Source organism: Myotis lucifugus, unplaced genomic scaffold (assembly GCF_000147115.1).
Source record: "Myotis lucifugus unplaced genomic scaffold, Myoluc2.0 scaffold_1729, whole genome shotgun sequence".
Taxonomy (NCBI): Eukaryota; Metazoa; Chordata; class Mammalia; order Chiroptera; family Vespertilionidae; genus Myotis; species Myotis lucifugus.
This window is the reverse complement of record NW_005872777.1, coordinates 21,821-41,616: the sequence shown is the minus strand read 5'-3', so window position 1 is coordinate 41,616 and position 19,796 is coordinate 21,821. Positions and strand designations below refer to the sequence as shown.

Sequence of the window (19,796 nt, the reverse complement as noted above, 5' to 3'; positions counted from 1 at the left end):
GGTGTGAGCAGTGGCTCTGGTGCCGGCAGTGGGTGCAAGTGCTGGGTGGGACCGCAGCATACGGGAGTAACAAATTTTTAGTAACCACCAGAGGCTCGCCCTGATGACAGCAACTGGTGCCCCACCTTGGTCTGGTGCCCCCACTCACCTGCTCCACCATCCCACCGTGGCCAACACCTGCCACATTCCGCGCTCTGCCACCTGCTGCCAACGCCCGCCATGTTCCATGCATGCTCCCTGGTGGTCAGTGCATGTCATAGCGACCGGTTGTTTGGTCGTTCCACTGTTTGGTCTATTTGCATATTAGCCTTTTGTTATATAGGATAATCATATTGTATGTCTTAAAGATATATATTTTAATTTGTCAATTATACCTCGACGAAATGGGGGGGAAAATGGGGGGGAAGGTGCATTAGGACAGAGGATTTATGAATAGTGGATATAACTTTAAAATTGAGTATACTGAGGAGAAGTGAAGGGCAACCTTTATCAAATGTTCAGGCAACATTCCTATCGCCCTCCTTGGCTGCCTGAAAAGTGTACTTGAAGTGGCCAAGGAGCAAACTTCCACGTGACTCCCAACAGTCACAGCCGACTCTCTGCCTTCATCTTTCTCATCTGTGCACGTCACCTTTGCGTTTCCTCACTTTGAAACAAACTCCATTGAGAGCCGTGTGCAATTTTAGAGATGGTAATACATCCGTTTGGATGCCTGGGATGGACTCATCCCTGTTTGTTTGTTTTTCCCCTCCAACGTGCTGCTCCATGGCAGAAACACAGCCGGCCCTGGAGTTCAGCTGCACAAATATTCCCAGCTGTAGAAAAAGGCACAGATTGCACTGAGGTGTTTGCTTTGCTGTTTGTTGACCAGCTCCTCTCACTGACCTTGGGTGGATCTAAACCACCCGCAGCTCAGCTACCCTGTCCCTGGCAGAGATGTGGCCCATGGTGCTGGGATGGCATCATAGAGACTTAGGGGTAAAAGATTTAAGTTGACCTTGATTTTGAATATTTCTCCTTTATCCTTGAATGACAACTATTATTTGTTTTCTGAAAATGAACATCCATTCACCTTTGCTTATTGGACCTTCTTCATCTCAGGATTCTGGAAGAGGCATGACATTATCTTTCCAAGTTACTGATTTTTATAGCACCCAAGACTCAAACTGCAAAATTTATTTGGGATGGCTGAGCAGCTCAGACTGAAAAATGTTTTTTATTGCCAGCATATAGACAGAAGGTGAATTTTTCATCATTTTTAAAAATGAAAATTTAGAGAACAACTCAAATGCTCCTGCAGTCAGTTTAAGTCTTTAGGTGTGGTATATAATAAAAAGAAGAGAAAATAACAACACTGGGAATTCATATTATCAGATCATCATGGGCTTGGATCCTGATTCTACTACATGCATCTCTCCCTCAGTTTTCCCACATGAACAATGCAGGATGTAATGTATGGTTTATAGAGTCACCATGTGGAATAGGGGACACCATATACATGACATAGCTGACTCAGGATATGGCTCATGGTAGACACTTAATATTTGTTGGATTCTCCCTGCTCTTACTCTCCAGGGTACATAGCAAATGGTAAAACTATATAATGGAACACAATTCCCTGGATTAGGTACCCAATAAAGGAATAAAGACTATGAAATGATAACCCATTAGTGCAGTTTAGGGTTAAACATGTGTATCTAAATTGTAACATATATAGGAAATTTAGAAAAAATAATCTAAAGTTATCAAAGAATGTGCACCGGCTCCTCAAGTTTATTTTTCCCACCTTCCCTAACTCCATATTTCCATTTCAGGTGTAAGCAGAGTTACTCATGGTTACTTAATTAGAAGACATCCACGGTTGGTGCTCTCACCTTATCCATCTTTCATTATCCAGAGGCTTAAAGGAAAACCATCAACATAAAACTCCAAGCGTCAATAAGGTTCCCAACACTTTATCACAGAAGAGTGTGAACTTGCTTTTCATTTTTCTGGGGAGCCTCTATCTTCACTCCCAGCCACCACTCCCATGCATTCTTCTCCCTATTAGGACCACAGTATGACAAACCTTGGTGGGAAGACAGGTTGTAAAACCTGAGAGGAAGGGGGGCCATGTACAGAAGAGAGAAATGATTAGATAATTAAATTGATTGGTAACCCTTAAGACCAAAGTAACTGTAAATTTGTGTATTTTCTGGCCTTTCTGCTCATTTGATGAGTAAATCCTACAGCTGTCCAAATCTAGTCCTTGGCTTATGTTAGCTATGCAGAGTAGCATAGCTGGTTCAAGCTGTGCATAGAGAAACAGATGCATGAGGCCAAAATCTGGCAGAATGCCAGAGGAGCGTTTGGGCAGTATACCAAAATATAGTTCAGGGGCCTGCACGGATATGGGACCAGATAGCTGGAGACTGCAACCAGAAATGCCCAAATATGAATGCTATTCCATGAGTGAGAGTCAAAGTAAAAAAGACTTCATAAAAATACAATTTAGGGACTGAGTGTGAGAGTGTGAGAGTCTGATTTGGAACTTTTCTCATAGCCTAGTGATTACTAAAGGTGTTTTTTTTTTTTAAATATATTTTTATTGATTTTTTACAGAGAGGAAGGGAGAGAGATAGAGAGTTAGAAACATCGATCAGCTGCCTCCTGCACATCTCCCACTGGGGATGTGCCCACAACCCAGGTATGTGCCCTTGACCGGAATCGAACCTGGGACCTTTCAGTCCGCAGGCTGACGCTCTATCCACTGAGCCAAACCGGTTTCGGCACTAAAGGTGCTTTTGTTGGAGGAAGTCTTGGGTAAGTATAAAGGCATGACCTTGCCAGCATGACGTGGATGTGCTATACTGTATCAGATAGAAGTGGGGATGTGTGCAGGAAGTACCAATCTCTTATTTACAAGCTCTGAGATGCCAATAAGACAACTGTCTCTGTCTTCTGAAGCTGTGCATGCATTTCTATTTTGACCACCCTTTCTACCGGTTGGTGGAAACTTAAGCTAAGTCCATTCATTGCCTCCATAATCCCCTAGGTTGTTGTCTGATTTCTATTAAGCTTACATACTGCCATGGCACGTGACTGGTGGGAGGCACTCTGGCACCCACTGAGATGTTAGTATACCCATCTGGACTTTGGTCTTCTCCTTCCGAGCTTAAGAGTGATTCAAGTCTTTCAGGTCTCTCTTCACTGTTCAGTCCCTTCCTAAAGCATGTGGGGATCATTCTTTTGCTCCCTTGCTGAACTGGGCTTTGAAATGCAGCTCAGAGAGATGAGATGCCATTGTCCCCTTTACCATGTCTGTTGTATTTCTCTTTCTTTTGACCCAGAGAATTTTTATCTGGACAATAGGTGGAAATACCCTGGATCATAATCCATTCTTCCCTATCATTTGATGCCCAATTGTATACTCAGATTTCTTTTTTGTTTTTAATCCTCTCCTGCGGATATTTTCCCAGTGAGAGACACATACACTGGTTGCCTCCTGCACGGGAATTGAACCTGCAACCCTATGGTCCGAGGACCAATACTCTAACCACCAATCAACACCGGCCACAGGTACTCCGATTTCTTTTAAATTTAAAGTTTCAAATATAAAAACGGGCTCTTACTACAACAACAAAAACTTGTATGTTTAAAACTTTAAATTTGTTTATTTTTGATCTCTCTCTGCTTTATAGCAACAATATCTTATTCCTGAGGCAAATGATGGGAAGTGGGGTAATGAGTAGAAAGAAATGTAGGGGAAGATCTCCTTTAAATCCTGCCCAAACTTCCAGCTTGCTGGGTTGGAACCTTGGTTGAAAAATGATGCTTTGTTTTGAGGAGAGGAGTCCCAAGCACTCTCAGGCTGGGAGAGCTGAAGAGTTTGCATATTTGTCTGACTCACGTGGAATGATGATGAGTGAAATATAGCTGTTTCTCCAGTAGGGAAATTTTACTTTATTTTATTTTATTCATTTTATTATTTATTTATTTTATTTTAATTAATTAAATTAATTTTATTATTTTATTTTATTTTGGAGCACTTGTTAATCCGTTATGATTTATTAGCTGTACAGCAATAGATCCTCCTCCCCAGCTTTCAACTCCATGATATATTTTATTACAGGTCTCATGTTGGTGTCCTAAAATAATGAAAAATATCACACACTACAGCTAAGAACAAAATGTATCAACCTAGAGTCTGGCAGCTAACTGATGGCTCTCTTCAAAGCAACACACAGAAGGAAAAGTGTTTGAAATCAGCAAGATGGAGGCTCTCTAAAACACACATTTTAAATGTGACAGTTCATGTGCAAGAATCATTTTTTAGTTGGTTTCGCTTCACATTATTACCTTTATTTATTATTATTTTTTTAAGATCCAAAGTTTAAATTACTGACTGAATGAAAATTTCTGGCCCACCTGCTAAGGGCTGCTATGACCTGCTCATAGTCACCCTTCTGCTTTAACAGAGGATTTATAAAACAGAAAATTCATCTACAAACAGAGCAAAGAAAATGTGGATGGGAAATCATAGCGGAAAGTTAACTGTACAAGGTTCAAATGCTGGCTCACAGCTGGAATCACGATCTCCCACATGGGCGTCCGTCTAGCGGGCAGCAGTCTGGGGCCCTTTTTGTCAACATTTACACACTACAGTCTGTGGTAACTTAATTTGCAAGTGATTAAAATGCTGGGTTTTCTTACACTGCACTTCTTTTCAACCTCTTAATTAATGGAAAAGATGAAAATGTAAAAATAGTTATTTACAAGCTTGACCATACCAGAAACTTTGCCAAGAAAGAGGCAAAGCCTTCAGGACAAAAACTGATCGCAGCATGCCATATTATTGGTGTGCAAAGGGAGCCAGGCAAAAAGCAAAAGCAAAAACCAGTTTAAAAGTCTAAGTCCTTCCCAAGTCTGCATTTACGATTAAAAACTCTCCTGGGAAGAAGACCACAGAACTCTGGGCAAGCGGGGGGCTGCCCTGGAGTGGTTCACCGCAGCCAGAGGAGGGTCCAATGTCTGTTTCTATCTAAGAAACCAGTTAGGCGTCAACCCCGCCCTCAGCACCTCCTGGTGAACCCGCAGGGACTCAGAACATTTCATGATTTGCCGACGGCAAGTTCTAGTTAAATCGCATTTTCCTAACATCATCCTTGAAGTTTTAGTTCTCGGTATGTTTGGTAAAACGGTGTAAAGTGGTGCTTTTCCCAAAGACAAAAGAAGAAAAAAGGGAGAAAAACGAAGATGCAGGCCGTTTAAACAGCCCTGAGCAGTCCTGCTGAAGACAAGGCCCTGCCATCACCGGTTTATCATGCTGAGGATCCTCTCGGGGTGAGGTCTCCGTTGGGGGCTGTGGCAGCGGGCTGGCCTCCTCTTCCTGCCCCTCCACGGGCTCTGCATCTGGCTCTTTTTTACTTCAACTACAATGTTCTCAATTGCACCTGTATTCTGATCCTCAACCTGGATGAGAGCTGGCTGGGTCTGTTTGGGCTGCCGGGGGTGGGGTGGGGGGCAAGTCCTCTCAGCTTCTTGGCAGGTGGTGGGGCTGGGGTCAGAGGTTCAGGCTCAATTCCCACGGCAGACTCCTCTTCATCCTCGGTGTCATCCAGGTCTGGCTCAGCATTTTGGCTGTCGGAGGGTCTTTGTTTCGCCTCCATTTTCCCCTTCTACACCATCTGGACCAGCACAATTATCAGCATGTCTTGCCAGGGTATTCCGCCGTGGGGATGTTTTCCCACACTTAGAACAGACAGAGGCCGCAGGGACAAAGTTGGGGTCGTGATAGCGTTTGAAGTGCATGTCGAGGAGTTGTTTCTGGCGGAAGGTCTTGTCGCAGTGGCTGCAGGCGGAAGGCTTCTCCCCGTGCGGGTGCGCTTGTGCATGATCATGTGCCTCTCCTGTCTGCAGACGGAATCACACGGAAAGCGCTTCTCATTCTTGTGTGACTGTGATGCTGAGTGAGGGCGGAGCGCTCGTGAAACACAGCCTCGCAGTATGGGCATTCCTTGCCTTGCTCAGTGTGGGAACGCTGCTTTCGCAAGTGGACACCCAATCACTTCCTCTGCTCTGGCATTGTCACAGGGGAACGGTGAGATGTGGCCACATTTTCTGTGCGCTTCTGTAAAGTGTGCATCTTCATGGTACCACTTTGGGTAAATCGCGCATGACAAATACAACACTCATAAGGTTTTCCCCTTCAATGGGTTCTCATGTGCCTTTTCAACTCCAGCCGGGAAGTTTTAGATCCATAGAGACAAAGGCTTGCATTATGACATAGGAAAGCACAACTGAGGAGCACAGCGTATAGGTAATAAGGTGAAATTTGCCAGCTATGATATTCTCTACTATATCCCAGCAAAGACTGATGAGATGTGGACGTAGCAAACATCTTGAGGGTGAAATCCAAGGCAACTAGAGGTAGGAGAAAAAATAGTTGTCTTTTTAAAAAATTTTCAGCTGATATATCATTTTTTAAAAATGATTTTTGTTGATTTCAGAGAAGAAGGGAGAGGGAGAGAGAGAAACATCATTGATAAGAGACAATCATTGATCAGCTGCCTCCTGCACACCTCCCCACCCGGGATGGAGCCCACAACTCAGGCATGTGACCTTGACCAGAATCAAACCTGGGATCCTTCAGTCCCCAGGCCAATGCTCTATCCACCGAGCCAAACCAGCCAGGGCAGAGGTAGCTGTCTTTGAGAAAGCAAGACCAATAAAGTTTTTAGTCCAAATGATAAGTAATATCTAGTTTCAAGTATATTCTTTTGGATTTGAGAACATGTTTTTAAACAAAAAACTTAAATTGCCTTTATTGACAGCAGACATTGCCAGATTTATCCACACAACCAATGTTCCAAATGCCATGTAAAAGGGAAAGAATTAGCCAGATTGTTAAGTAACCTGTTATTATAATTGCTTTTATTTGTTTAATCTTTTTGAAATAATGGCCTCATATTTTTGCCCAAAAGAGAAAGAACAATTGACATTTTTTAGTTGTTTTGCAGGGCAAACAAAATAGGGTGTTTGTTGGTTGAGGTTGCAAGATCATTCTCTTTAGCAGTTTGGGCAGCAGATCAGCAGGGAGAGGTCTGGTAGCTGGGAAGGGCAGCGTGAGAAAAGTGGAGGATTTTCAGGTCAAGGGTAGGGGCCAAGGGCCCAGTTGGAGTGGATGAGTGGGAGTTAACACTTAAATATAAGGAAGGCAGGGGAGGGAGGTAAGAGATCAACCGAAGGACTTGTATGCATGCATATAAGCATAAACAATGGACACAAGAGACTGGGGGTGGGGTGGGGTGAGGGCATGTGCCGGGGGGTAGGGGCGGCCAGGGGAAGGTCAATAGGAGGGGAAAAAAAAGGAGACATATGTAGTGCTATCTGTAATACTTTAAACAATAAAATAAAATTTTAAAAAATAAATATAAGGAAGAAACAGGAGAGCAAAACCATCTAGGTAAAAATGACATCATATCTTGATTTTGGTGCGAAGGATCCCTGGAAGATGGACCCATTGACCTCTTATCTTGGAGACCCCTCCTGTGGGTCTAAGGATAACCCTTAAGTTAAAGGCTTTATGTTTTGTTAGAAGAGAGGATACTCTTTGTTTCTTGTAAAGGGTGAAAGTGTTAGAGGATAGGAGAGGGGCTCATCTTCCATCGGTTGCTCATTGGAATGGGGTTCTTGGAGTACCGCTAGAATAAGCATTTCCAGAGGCCCCCATGGGAGGATGAGAAGTGGTAGAAAGGTTTATTTCCATGGAATTACACCCCTGGGTTTCAAGAGTTCCATTTCCCTTAGTCCAGCCATAGAAAGAGTGTAGCTGGGGCTTCAGTCGAGCCCCAGAGAGTATCCAGAGTCTCCTTTCCATGTTGGAGCCAGGTCCAGCCCAGCATCAGGCTAGCTTAGCTTGTGTTTCTCCACTGCAGTCCATTAGTTCATTGCGTGTGGAGATCGGCATGTGTGGGCCACACAGGCGAACATACGAGAACCAAGAGCCAAGAGCCAGGTGAGCAACAAGAGAGCCCAGAGAGAACTTCTTTGTTTAGGGAATTATGCATTCCCAAATCTTCACTTCCTTGCAGTGACCACATCCATTCTGGCCAATGATCTCTGTCCCCAGATGTGATGGACAGAACCTTCCCTAGTCACCCCAACTTCCCTTTGTTGAGTCCCTGGAGTGTGAAGTTGCAGCTTGTTGGTGAAGCTGCCCAAATGACATGCCTACAATGTCTACCCTCCCCCCTTTTTCTCCTTTTCTATTATTAATAACTAGCTAATTACAATGGTATCAAAAGGAATAATTAATCTCAAGATTTTACCCCTCCAAAGCCATAATGAAGTATTTTGTGTGTGGAGAAAAACAGTCAAAGAGTAAATATATGCAACTTGGTCAACAGCAATGACTCTTGGGGAATTTAATAAACTCTATTTAGGTTCTTCCAAACTTAACACATGTATTCAGCTTTACCTTGGGTCATTTTATACATACATACATACATACATACATATCTATCTATCTAATCCTCACCCTAATTATTGCATACATACTTAATGAAAAGAAGGGAGAAACATCAATGTGAGAGAAACATTGATCGGTTGTCTTCCGTATGTGCCTGGATCGGGGACTGAACCTGCCCAGGTATGTGCCCTGACTGGGAATAGAACCAGCAACCTTTTGGTGCACAGGACGACACTCAACCAATTGAGCCATTCTGGTTGGACTATCTTGGGTCATTTTAAAATTGTGTTCTTTTTCTCTTAAAATGACCAAAGAGAATTGCTTATTATCCAGGATCAACCTGTTAACTGGAGACAGCATATTCCCTAATTACAGTATCTATTTTTGTGTGTGTGTGTTAATCCTTACCTGAGGATATATTTGCATTGATTTTTAGAGAGTGAGAAGGAGGGAGAGAGAGAAACATTCATGTGAGAGAGACACATCGATTTGTTGCCTCCCGCACTCACCCTGACGGGGGTTGGGGATTGAACCTGCAATCCTTCAGTGCATGGGCTGATGCTCTAACCACTGAGATCAGGCCAGGACTACAGTATCTCTTGAATGCACATCTCACTGACCTCTATTGGGGAGGAAAGGAAAGAATGTAGTAAAAAGTTCCAGAGTTTTACTCTGGTCTTCAGCTGACTAGCTCATTGACTTTGGACAATCCTGGGACCTTTTTGCATATGTTTCCTCATTTTGCAAAATAAAGTGAGATGGGGTAGTTCCATCAACCCCTTCTTTCTCTCTGCCGTTCTGATTTGTTAGAACTGCTGAATGATTGCCTACACGAAATGATTTACTTTCTTCTTCTTTGAAGTAATGGAGCTCATTTTGTATAATTTCCATCTCCCTGTATTTCTGTTAAGCAAAATCTAACAGCCTTTGATATCTCTTTGTCTACTTTCTAGGGAATTTCAGATATAATCTCATTTGGTTATGTGGAGACCAAGCAAAACATTGTCACTGAATGCCTTATGCTTTCCCACAATGCTATCAGAGCTGAATTCTTACAGCAGATGCGCAAAAGATAACGCAAGAGGGATTGAGAAGAACGGGAGTAAGAAGAACCTGTGGACACAAACTGAAAGGGCAGTAAATAGGAGCATGAGAAAAGCCACCACAAAGAAAGTTCTTTCTCCAGCCTTGAGGTTATGAAAATGTTGATTTCATTTGTAAGATGATGTTGGAAAGGTGACAAGGGAAAGGCTTCTAGTACTCGGTGAGCACCTACCAAGGGCCAGGCACTGCCATTTGTCCCCGTTTTGGCTGTGCCATCGACTTTGTAGATGAGAATATTGAGGCACAGGCCTCACCCAGGAAGTGAGTGGCATAACTGAGGTTTTAAGCCAGAAATCTAAGCCAGAGGGTAAATAAAAATTAAATAATCACAGATAAGGCTTCAGCTACCCCCTGATCTGTCCCCTCTCCTATTCTTAGATGTCAACAGCGTTACCATTTCACTATGCGATGTACTTTAGACATCTTCCCATGTTCATAGGTGTGCAAATACGTCGTTCATTTTAATTCTGTATCAGTTTCATGGTATGGGTCTACCATAAGTCACTTCATTTAACCTTTTCCTTATTGTTTTCACTATTAAAAATGATCCTAGGGTGAGCATTCTTTACCTGTTGTCATGTGCACATGTAAAAGAATTTTTCTAGGTAGATTTGAAAAAGTAACATACATGTATGTTGTGTACATACATGTATATGCATACGATATGACATTTGTGTATGTATGTACATATGTGTGTTTTTAAGATCCTGCCAAATTCCCCTTACAAAGGGATTGTACCAAATCACCTGTCCCTCTGCGTTGTATGTAAGTACCTGTTTCCTCATGCTATCACCTACACTTGGTATTATCGCACTTTAAACATTTGCCAAGCTATTATTACATAATTTTTTCAAATGCATTTCTCTGACCATGAGTGAGTTTAGCACCTCTTGAATTATTTTCCTCTAGAAAGGGTTTTCAATAAATAACAGGAGAGCACCTGAGGCCTGTTCTGTGCTGCGCAGGAAGCCAGTGAGTTTCTTTGTGAAGAGGATGCTGAAGGTCATTTGACTTGGAGGTCCAGGGCAGGCGGCTGGCGGGAGTGGTAAGATCACACTCTCATTAGGAATTCGCCTGGGGGCCACAAAGGAGGCTGAGCAGGTCCTTTTATTTATTTATTTTTTAAAACATATTTTATTGATTTTTTACAGAGAGGAAGGGAGAGGGACAGAGAGTTAGAAACATTGATGAGAGAGAAACATCGATCAGCTGCCTCCTGCTCACCCCCCACTGGGGATGTGCCCGCAACCAAGGTACATGCCCCTGACAGGAATCGAACCTGGGACCCTTGAGTCTGCAGGCCGACGCTCTATCCACTGAGCCAAACCAGTCAAGGCTGAGCAGGTCCTTTAAGCATGTAAGTGATGGCACTCAAATCTAACAGAATATTAACCCTGAAATCAGGTCTGAATTTCCAGGCATAGTATCTATCTTTGGATTTGGTTTAATGTTTTTACCCTTGATTTATGTGTGTGCCTTCCTTAGCATCCCATATCTCAAGCAGCATGAATGTATTAAACTTTCTTAAATGTATTAAGCGGTTCTCAACCTGTGGGTCGCGACCATCGGAAAACAAATATAGCATATCAGATATTTACATTACGATTCATAACAGTAGCAAAATTACAGTTATGAGGTAGCAACAAAAATAATTTATGGTTAGGAGGTCACCACAACATGAACTGTATTAAAGGGTCGCGGCATTAGGAAGGTTGAGAACCACTGTAAGTGATGGAATTTAGCAAATATGTTACGGTTACCATCTTTGTTGCTAAGAGGGAATGTGGAAATCTGACAAATATTATAGCTTTCATTTTCAAGACCCATTTTCGAAGCAGTTTCACTAACAAGTCTCCCGATTTACCATGCCATTAACAGAAATAAGTCTTTCTGGACAGCAGTAAAGAAGCGGATTAGCACAATTTACAGCTTTCTCAAGATACAGATAGGGAACCTACTTATACTCTATGTATACTATAATAGTTTGATACCTTTTTCAAAATAGCAAAGAAACATTCCTGTGATAGAGTAATACATAGACTTGCTTTTAAGACACCTCAGCTCATTTTCCATCCACTCATCTATTGAAGACAGCATCCCTCAAGGATGAAGCCCCAGGTCTCAGCAAGTCTCCTGTTTGCCAGCAGTGATTAGGAATTACTTAGTTGCTGACATCATCATTGTTTGAAAGAGGAAACCTTTTCCACTTCAAGCTGAGGACATGGTGCTTAGATTTTCTCATTTAAATAAAATGTTATCCAGGGACAACCCTTTGACTGTGTACCCTAGCCACACACACTGTTCAACAAAAGAGCAACCGCAATAAGCAGAGATATCGAGGACTTAGGACACAGCTCATTAGGATAAACCTGTTCCTTTTCTTTGCCAAAGTCAGGGAGGAAACACATGTCTGCCAAACAGAAGGAGTAATGAGAGGAGCCTGTCAGTAAGGAAGACAGTCTGCTTTGGGGAAAACATTGGAAAGTTTCTTCTAGTCCATGGAAATTCTATGTTCTCTATAATCCTTGTATTCAGAGGATCTCAACATGATTGGGGGCCCATTACAAAGTTCCACTGTGCCTGGTAAGAGAGATGCCCACTGTGACAAGGGTGCCTTTCTATGGCGATGTAAATTGCATGGCCATCCAGGCTGTGGCATTAGCCTATGAATGAGAGTAAGGAGGAACAGCTACAGAGATAGGTGGAAATCCAGGTGAGGTTGTGGGAGACAAGGGGGAGGACTTCAATAAGAAGAGAGGAGACAAGTAGACCGGAGGTTGAAAAGAGGACTGAAAGTTCTTCATTGATCTAGTGAGAACAAAGGGAGCTGTTGGTAGAGTGATAGTAGCAAAAGCCATTTGGGAGGAGAGAAAATGGTGGCAGAAGTTAGAGACATTTTAGAAAATATTTTTTTATTGATTTTAGAGAGGAAGGGAGAGGGAGAGAGAGAAACATCAATGATGAGCGAGAGTCATTGATGGGCTGCCTCCTGCATGCCCCACACTGGGAATTGAGCCCACAACCTGAGTATGTGCCCTGGCCTGGAATTGAACCGTGAACTTCTGGTTCATATGTTGATGCTCAACCACTGAGCCACGCCAGCAGGCTCTATTATTCTTTTTTTTAAAAATATATTTTATTGATTTTTTACAGAGAGGAAGGGAGAGAGATAGAGAGAAACATCGATGAGAGAGAAACATCGATCAGCTGCCTCTTGCACGCCCCCTACTGGGGATGTGCCCACAACCAAGGTACATGCCCTTGACCGGAATTGAACCTGGGACCCTTAAGTCCGCAGGCTGACGCTCTATCCGCTGGGCCAAACTGGTTAGGGCAGGCTCTATTATTCTTAATGTAGTAGATTACGTTGATTGATTTTGTATGTTAAACCAACCTTGCATTCCCAGGATAAACAGCATCTCGTCAAAATGTATCACCCTTTTTATGTGTTGATGGGTTTGATTTACTAATATTTTGTTAAGAATTTTTGTGAATATATTTATGAAAAGTATTGGTCTATAGTTTTCTTGTAATAATTTTGTCTAGATTTATTATGAGGATGATACTAGCTTCAAGAGATCAGTTGGGAAATTTCTTTGTTCTCCATTTTCTTAAAGCATTAATATAAGGTTGCTATTATTTCTTTTTTGAGTGTTTGATATAATTCACCAGAAAAGCTCTATAAGGCTGGAGCTTTCTATATGTGAAGTTTTAACTAGAAGCTTAATTTTCTTAACAGATATAGGACTATTCAGATATTCTCTTTTGCCTTGAGTCAGTTCTGTAATTTGCATCTTTAAGCAAGTTGTCCATTTCATCTAAGCCATCAAATGTATTGGCATTTGTTCATAGCATCCAGTTATTATTTTTATTGTAGAATAATAAAGACATCATTTTATTTCTGATTGGTAATTGGTGTCTCATTTCTTTTTCTTTTTTTTTTTAAATGAAGTTGGGAGCTTGTCTCAGTTCTGATGCTTCTGTACTAGCACCCAGAATTTCCTTTCATCTCTCTATCTTTTCCTGACTCCCTGGTCTCAATCAAATTCAGCAGTGTCTACTTGTGTCTGAAATCCCCCATTGATTCTCATGTGCTGGAGTTGGGGTACACCACAAAAGCACCTTGTCAGGGCAGTTTGAGAATTCAGCAGTGCAAGGTCCCTAGAGAAATAAATGGCAAGAGAGTGCCACCCTACTCCACTGGGGTTCCCTGCTGTCTGTGAAGGATGGGTGGTACTTATGAAGAGTCACCTGGTGTATCCCACTCCTTCCTCGTGCTGCCTTCACTGAGCCTCTTTCACTAGCCTGCCTTTCCTTCCTGATCAGGCAGATGGATACAGGTTACTATGTTAGTCTGGGTTTCGACCAGAGGACACCCAGACAGAAGGACTTGGGGGCAGGCAGTTTATCTGGGAAGTGATCTCAGGGTGCTCAAGAGGAAGTGAAATAGGAAAGTGAGAAAAGGCCACGGGGTTGGGCAACTGGGGCTCAAACTCACTAGGCACCTTCTCAGAGACACTGTGGAGCTCACCTCGGAGCTGACCCAGCAGAAGTCAGGGAGGCTGGGGTAATGTTAGAGGGTTGCCCTGTGACAGTAACTCCCCCACACTTCAGAGTGAGCTTAACAACATTCAACAAGCTCCCAGAGACTGGAGAAAGCCACTAAGCAGTAAAGAGAAATGCACGTGTTTGAGGAGGCAGATGTCTGCCATACAGGCTTGTCTACCACAGCTTCAGGTGAAGTCAGGTGGAGCTGGGCCTAGCAGGAGATGGGCAGGACTTCTATGATCTCAGAGGCAAATTCATCTTAGAATCAGAGATAAAAATCCACAGTTTTTGACATTTACCTTTTAAGCATCTAAGGTTTGGATGCCAGACAGTAAAAGGGTTGGAAGGGCATCTGATGCTAATCTCTCCCTCACCCCCACCTCCAGATTAGATAGAGATTCTACAGGTCGGAGGAAGGCAGCGGGAGGGAAGGGAACACATGGACAATATTGAGATATCTCTGTACACAGCATTCCCTAGGGCAGTGGTCGGCAAAGTCATTAGTCAACAGAGCCAAATATCAACAGTACAATGATTGAAATTTCTTTTGAGAGCCAAATTTTTTAAACTTAAACTACATAGGTAGGTACATTGTTATTAACTTAATTAGGGTACTCCTAAGGCTTAGGAAGAGCCGCACTCAAGGGGCCAAAGAGCCGTATGTGGCTCACGAGCCGCAGTTTGCCGATCACGGGCCTAGGGAGTTCTGTGGGAGTTAAGTAACGGCCAAGTGTCCCAGTGAGGATAAACTGCCCATCACTCATCGCCTCCTCCTCTTTGGACGGGTTCCCATGACACCCATATACTCTCCACAAGCAAGGGGGGGTCTTTATCTAAGACATTGTAAGACCCACCCAACTCATGCGGGTGCCGCTCTTTTAGAAGGCCTGGAACTTTTAAATCTGTAGACTGGGAGAGTGGTGGGACACGTGTCCCGGGTCACATGGGAGGGTGATGAGAAGGGTCTCTGCCCCATAACCTGCACATGCCCCCCATCTCCTCAGCTCTCAGAGGCAGTTATCCCTTTCTGAAGAAGTCTCCCCACGACCCCGAGCGGTGGGCACAGACCAAGAGCCAGGTCTTACTCCTGCAGCCCTCAGAGCACAAGGAGGGAAACGGCTGCTCTGGATCACCTCTGGGGGCCTCTTCTGAGCCTCCCCACCATGAGGCTCTTAGCGACTCCTCCTGGGAGAGCCCTGTGGTGTAAGCTCTCAGCCGGATGGAGCAATAAGAGAGGTGGTGCAGGTCAGGCCAAAACGACAGGGTAGCATGGGCCTGAGAGGCCTCGTCATGGTCATGGAGCAGAGCCACAGGAGGCGTCTGAAGCTCCAGGACCCTGGACCCCACTCTGAGCATTAGACCCAACCTGTAGGGTATTGACTTGGGGGCAGCAGAATCTGCAATTGGGGGGCTGGCATGTGGGTAAACTGAGGCACAAGAAGTGACCAGGTTCAGCACTTGACCCTTTGCTCTTTCTCTCCTCACAGGGGCCCCTTCTCACCCACTGATGAGGCCCTGGAGAGGGGAGGTGCAATATTCCCATTTTATAGGTTGGAACCAGAGGCCCAGTGAGGGACTGTGATATGTGGACAGCCACGAGGTGAGCTCCCCGAGCCTGTCTCCCCCGCAGAGGACGGGCAGGAGGGGGTGCAGCACATTCTGTTCCCCAGGAGCTTGTGGTCTTTGGCAGACACGTTACATCTCTGAGCCTCAGCTTCCTCCCTTGTAAGACTATGATGATTACTCCCATCTCTGAAGGCTGCTGGGAGGCTAAAATCTGGTAGATAGTGCATGTGACCAGTGGATCCTGGTCCACAGACGCAAGAAGCTGTGCTAGTTATCACCTCCCTCCCCCCTTACATTGAATTTAGTGGAGGAACGACATCTGACAGCACTCAAATCCAGCTGCAGTTGTGTCACACAAGTGGTCCCCACTGTGCTGCCCCCTCCCCAAAGCCCAGTCTCCAAGGAGCAAGCACTCTCGCTTGAATTGCAAAGCTTTTATTGCTGGAATCCTTTAGGCAGACACGTGGACATGGCGGTTGCAGAGACTCCTTAATGATCAGGCAAGCAGCTTCCTTGGGGCTCCTGGCAAGGATGGCTCCATTAACATAAAGGACTTGAGTATATTTTATTCTGCAAAGAGAAAGTCAGGAAACCTGGTGACCTCAGGGGTAGAAGACACCAAGCTGCAGGGGACACGCCCTGGGCCCTCTGAGGAGGACCTGCAGGCCTGTTTGAAGGGTGACCCCTGGATCTGAGCAGGTAAAAGTGGGTTCCTCCCTACCTCCTGCCCCACAAGAGAATCCCAGGATGTGCCTAGAAGCTTCCGCCGATGGAACAGAGAGAGGAGGAAGGGTCACGGTGGTGAGATGGAGGGCAGTCTTGGGTGGAGCAGGAAGAGGCTGCTGAGGAGGACCTGGTGGGTCCAAGTGCACCTGGGAGTCTCCAGGAATGAGGAGCCCAGTCTACTTTGTCCTCCTGTCCTGTGGACACTTGCAGCTAAAGTCGTGGCGTTCCCATCATCACTTGGGGCAACCTGAAGTTGGGAGGTTGGAAGGGGGCTTTTGGAAGGTGCCTCCTCTCCTGGCATTTGAGGTACAGAAGGGCCCTCTGGGATCCAGAGAACAAGGAAATGAGGGTTTTAGTGGGAATGGAGTCGGGGACTTGAGGAGTTAAGGTAAAGGACTCAATGCTAATAGTTTGAAGATCCAGGCTGGTGAGCTGGAGAGGCTGAGTCAGGGCCTGACACTGAGGCCAGGTGGTGTCACGCAGTCAGGAGGGCCTGGAGGGTGTTAGGCTGTGGCCCGGCAGATGCGAGCGGTCAGGGCCAGCCCAAGAGCTCAAGGGCTAGACTGAGCCTTCCCAGCTGGCCCTTCCCCACACCTTTGGTGCCCACGCATCCTCTCCACCTCCTCATTCAGGGAGCTCTTTTTCCTCCTTGTTTCTCAGGGAAGGGCTATATGGAGAGGAGAGATCTGAGCAGACCCCAGACAGGCCTCAGACACACACACACACACACAGCCAGACCCACCAGCACGGTGACGGCATGCTCCTTATCCTCTTCTGTCAATTTCTGATCAATGCAGTCCTTCAGTTTCCTGGCATTGGCCAATATTAAAGAGTTGTTTTGGTATTTTTCCACTTGTGCAACATATTCTTCTGGGGTTCCCGTCAGGAATATGGTAACATCTTTTTTCACGGCTGGGCAGATGTCACAATCTGAAACATAAAGCAATGAAAGACACTCATGAAAACACACTCTTCCCTTACACCCCGACATGCTTAGGACTGCCCGGGAGGCCTTAAAACCCCGGAGAATCCATGTCCCCAGGAACACACTTCCGCTGGAGATCAGGAGGGAGGCAGCCCAGAGCAGCGCGAGGGCACCGGCCCCCATCATGGTGCAGTTGGCTGGTGCTCCCTACCTACCCTGGAGCCCTTTTATACTTGCTGTTGGCCCCACAAAGGGGAGCGGGGACGGAAGGGGCCTGTATCTGATGCCTCCTTTTCCAGGAGGTTCTGCCAACGCCATTCCCAGGCCATAGCTTGGAATTCCCTGGGGCTGTGTAGGTGGGAAGTGTATACTTTGAAGAAATCCTAAGTCACTGAGTCAACAAAGGGCACTGGCTCAGCCTCCCTTCCCCCCCTCCAGGGCTGTCTGAGGTCAGCTGACACTGAAAACTTAAGAACTGAAATTTCCTAGGTTGACTAGGAAAAGGGGCAAAAAGGTCCCCAAATCAGGCCTCCTGAGGGATGCCCAGTGTCAGCCTGTCACAACTGCCTGTGTCCTTGACGGCAGTCTGGTCCCCCCTAAGGATTTCTCAGGAAGCTCAGTGCTTAGCTGGCTTCACAGCTAGTACCGGCCAAGAGAAGGCCAGAGCACAGGCCCCTGGTCAGGCTCTCTGGTGACTGCTGCCTCCCCTGCTCTCGTCACAATGTCCTTGACATGCTCAGTGGCCCCCCTTGGGCCAGTCCCCTGAATCTGTTTCTGAGCCCTGAATCCTCCCCTACATGCTGGCCCAGAAGTCGTAGTTGTCTGTAGACCAAGTCTGCCACCTGCTTACTTTGATAGCACCTCAATCTGACAGAAATTTCATCCCCCGCCCCCCCCCCCCAGCTGCCTCTTTTCTTTTGAGTTTCTCTGTATCGCTATCATTTCTCTAGTCTACAGCTACAACCCAAGGAAAAGCCACGCCCGCTGTGGCCCACCAACCCCTGTGCGATTTGTACACTTGCCCCCTCCTCCCTGCCCTGCCGCCTCTCTAAACATATCTCTGTGCTTCTCTCCTCCCTCACTGCCCCCATCCTGCTTCTGGGCCTTATCAAGTGTCCTGCAGAGGCCCTTTGCAGGGGCCGCCCTCGCTGCCTGCAAAGCTCTTTCTCCAAGTGCAGCACGATTCATGGCCCAATTCCTCAGGTGGCTGCAACTGTCACCGTATCAGAGAGACTCCCCCACACTCTTGGCCCCTTCTATAAAAGGGGACCCTCTACCATAGCACTCTGTTCTCCCCGACTTATCTTCCTCCATAGCACTTTTTTTTATTCTTTTTTAAAAAAAATATTATAATAAGTATTTCAAAGGGTATTACATATGTGTCCTTCCCCCCCCCGCCCTTGACAATCCCCTGCCCTCCCTTACCCCCCAGTGTCTTATGTCCATTAGTTATGCTTATATGCATGCATACAAGTCCTTCGGTTGATCTCTTACTCCCCTCCCTTCTGCCCCCCAACCCTCTCTGGCCTTCCCACTGCATTTTGGCAATCAGTTTGAGGCAGCTCTGCCTCTGTATCTATTATTGTTCAAAAGTTTGTAATGGTCTTTATTATCCATGAATGAGTGAGATCATGTGGTATTTTTCCTTCATTGACTGGCTTGTTTCACTTAGCATAATGCTCTCCAGTTCCATCCATGCTGTTGCAAATGGTAAGAGTTCCTTCTTTTTTACAGCAGCATAGTATTCCATCGTGTAGATGTACCACAGTTTTCTAATCCATTCATCTACTGATGGACACTTAGGCTGTTTCCGGATCTTAGCTATGGTGAATTGTGCTGCTATGAACATATGGGTGCACATATCCTTTCTGATTGGTGTTTCTGATTTCTTGGGATATATTCCTAGAAGTGGGATCACAGGGTCAAATGGGAGTTCCATTTCCAGCTTTTTGAGGAAACTCCATACTGTCTTCCATAGTGGCTGCACCAGTCTGCATTCCCACCAGCAGTGCACAAGTGTTCCTTTTTCTCCACATCCTCTCCAGCACTTGTCGTTTGTTGATTTGTTGATGATAGCCCTCCATAGCACTTCTTGTCATTGTGGCTTGTCCTCCACTCCCTCTTAGATGTCTGATGAGCACCAAGAATGTGAGGGCGTTGCTGTGCGTGCTGCCACATCTGTAAGACTGGGACCTGGGCTGACACACAGTAGGTGCTTCACCAATGTTTATTAGATGAATGGAAGGAATAGCTCATGTCTCTGGAATCTATATAAGTAGGAACACTTCACTTATATTTGCTATATATGTGCTTATGAACATTGCCTGGGATTAATTAAATAAGATAAAGGTTTGAAATGTTTTGATAAGTCAGAATTAAGGAGCTTTTTGCTGGAATAAGGTTTGCTGAAGCCCAGAGTTGAAGACAGGACATGTTTTCTGACCCCAGTCAGAACCCTATGCCAAACAGGATTCATAT

At 45.2% G+C, this 19,796-nt stretch overlaps 1 protein-coding gene and 1 pseudogene across 2 annotated transcripts; both read right to left on the bottom strand.

Annotated features, from left to right (window-relative positions):
• Positions 1–5,289: 5,289 nt before the first annotated feature.
• The window catches only part of LOC102427426, a 21,960-nt pseudogene continuing 7,453 nt past the window's right edge, over positions 5,290–19,796 (bottom strand).
• On the bottom strand, positions 16,087–17,580 carry LOC106695586 (major allergen I polypeptide chain 1-like). 2 transcript variants are annotated; one of them, XM_014450100.2, is made up of 3 exons: positions 17,444–17,580; positions 17,136–17,323; positions 16,087–16,237 (listed from the first exon to the last, which is right to left on the bottom strand). In XM_014450100.2, the coding sequence occupies exons 1-3, from the start codon at positions 17,502–17,504 to the stop codon at positions 16,208–16,210; spliced, it is 279 nt and encodes a 92-aa protein (XP_014305586.1). In that variant the 5' UTR covers positions 17,505–17,580; the 3' UTR covers positions 16,087–16,207. The 2 variants fall into 2 exon arrangements, with proteins under 2 accessions (XP_014305586.1, XP_014305585.1); XM_014450099.2 differs by lacking the exon at positions 16,087–16,237 and adding an exon at positions 17,007–17,060.

Coding starts and splice junctions, on each gene's coding strand:
- LOC106695586 (XM_014450099.2), bottom strand. CDS start 17,504: ATGATGGGGGCCGGTGCCCTCGCGCTGCTCTGGGCTGCCTCCCTCCTG. Junction 17,324..17,443: donor CCTCCTGATCTCCAGCGGAA/GTGTGTTCCTGG, acceptor TTTATGTTTCAG/ATTGTGACATCTGCCCAGCC. Junction 17,061..17,135: donor AGCATGCCGTCACCGTGCTG/GTGGGTCTGGCT, acceptor CTCTCCATATAG/CCCTTCCCTGAGAAACAAGG.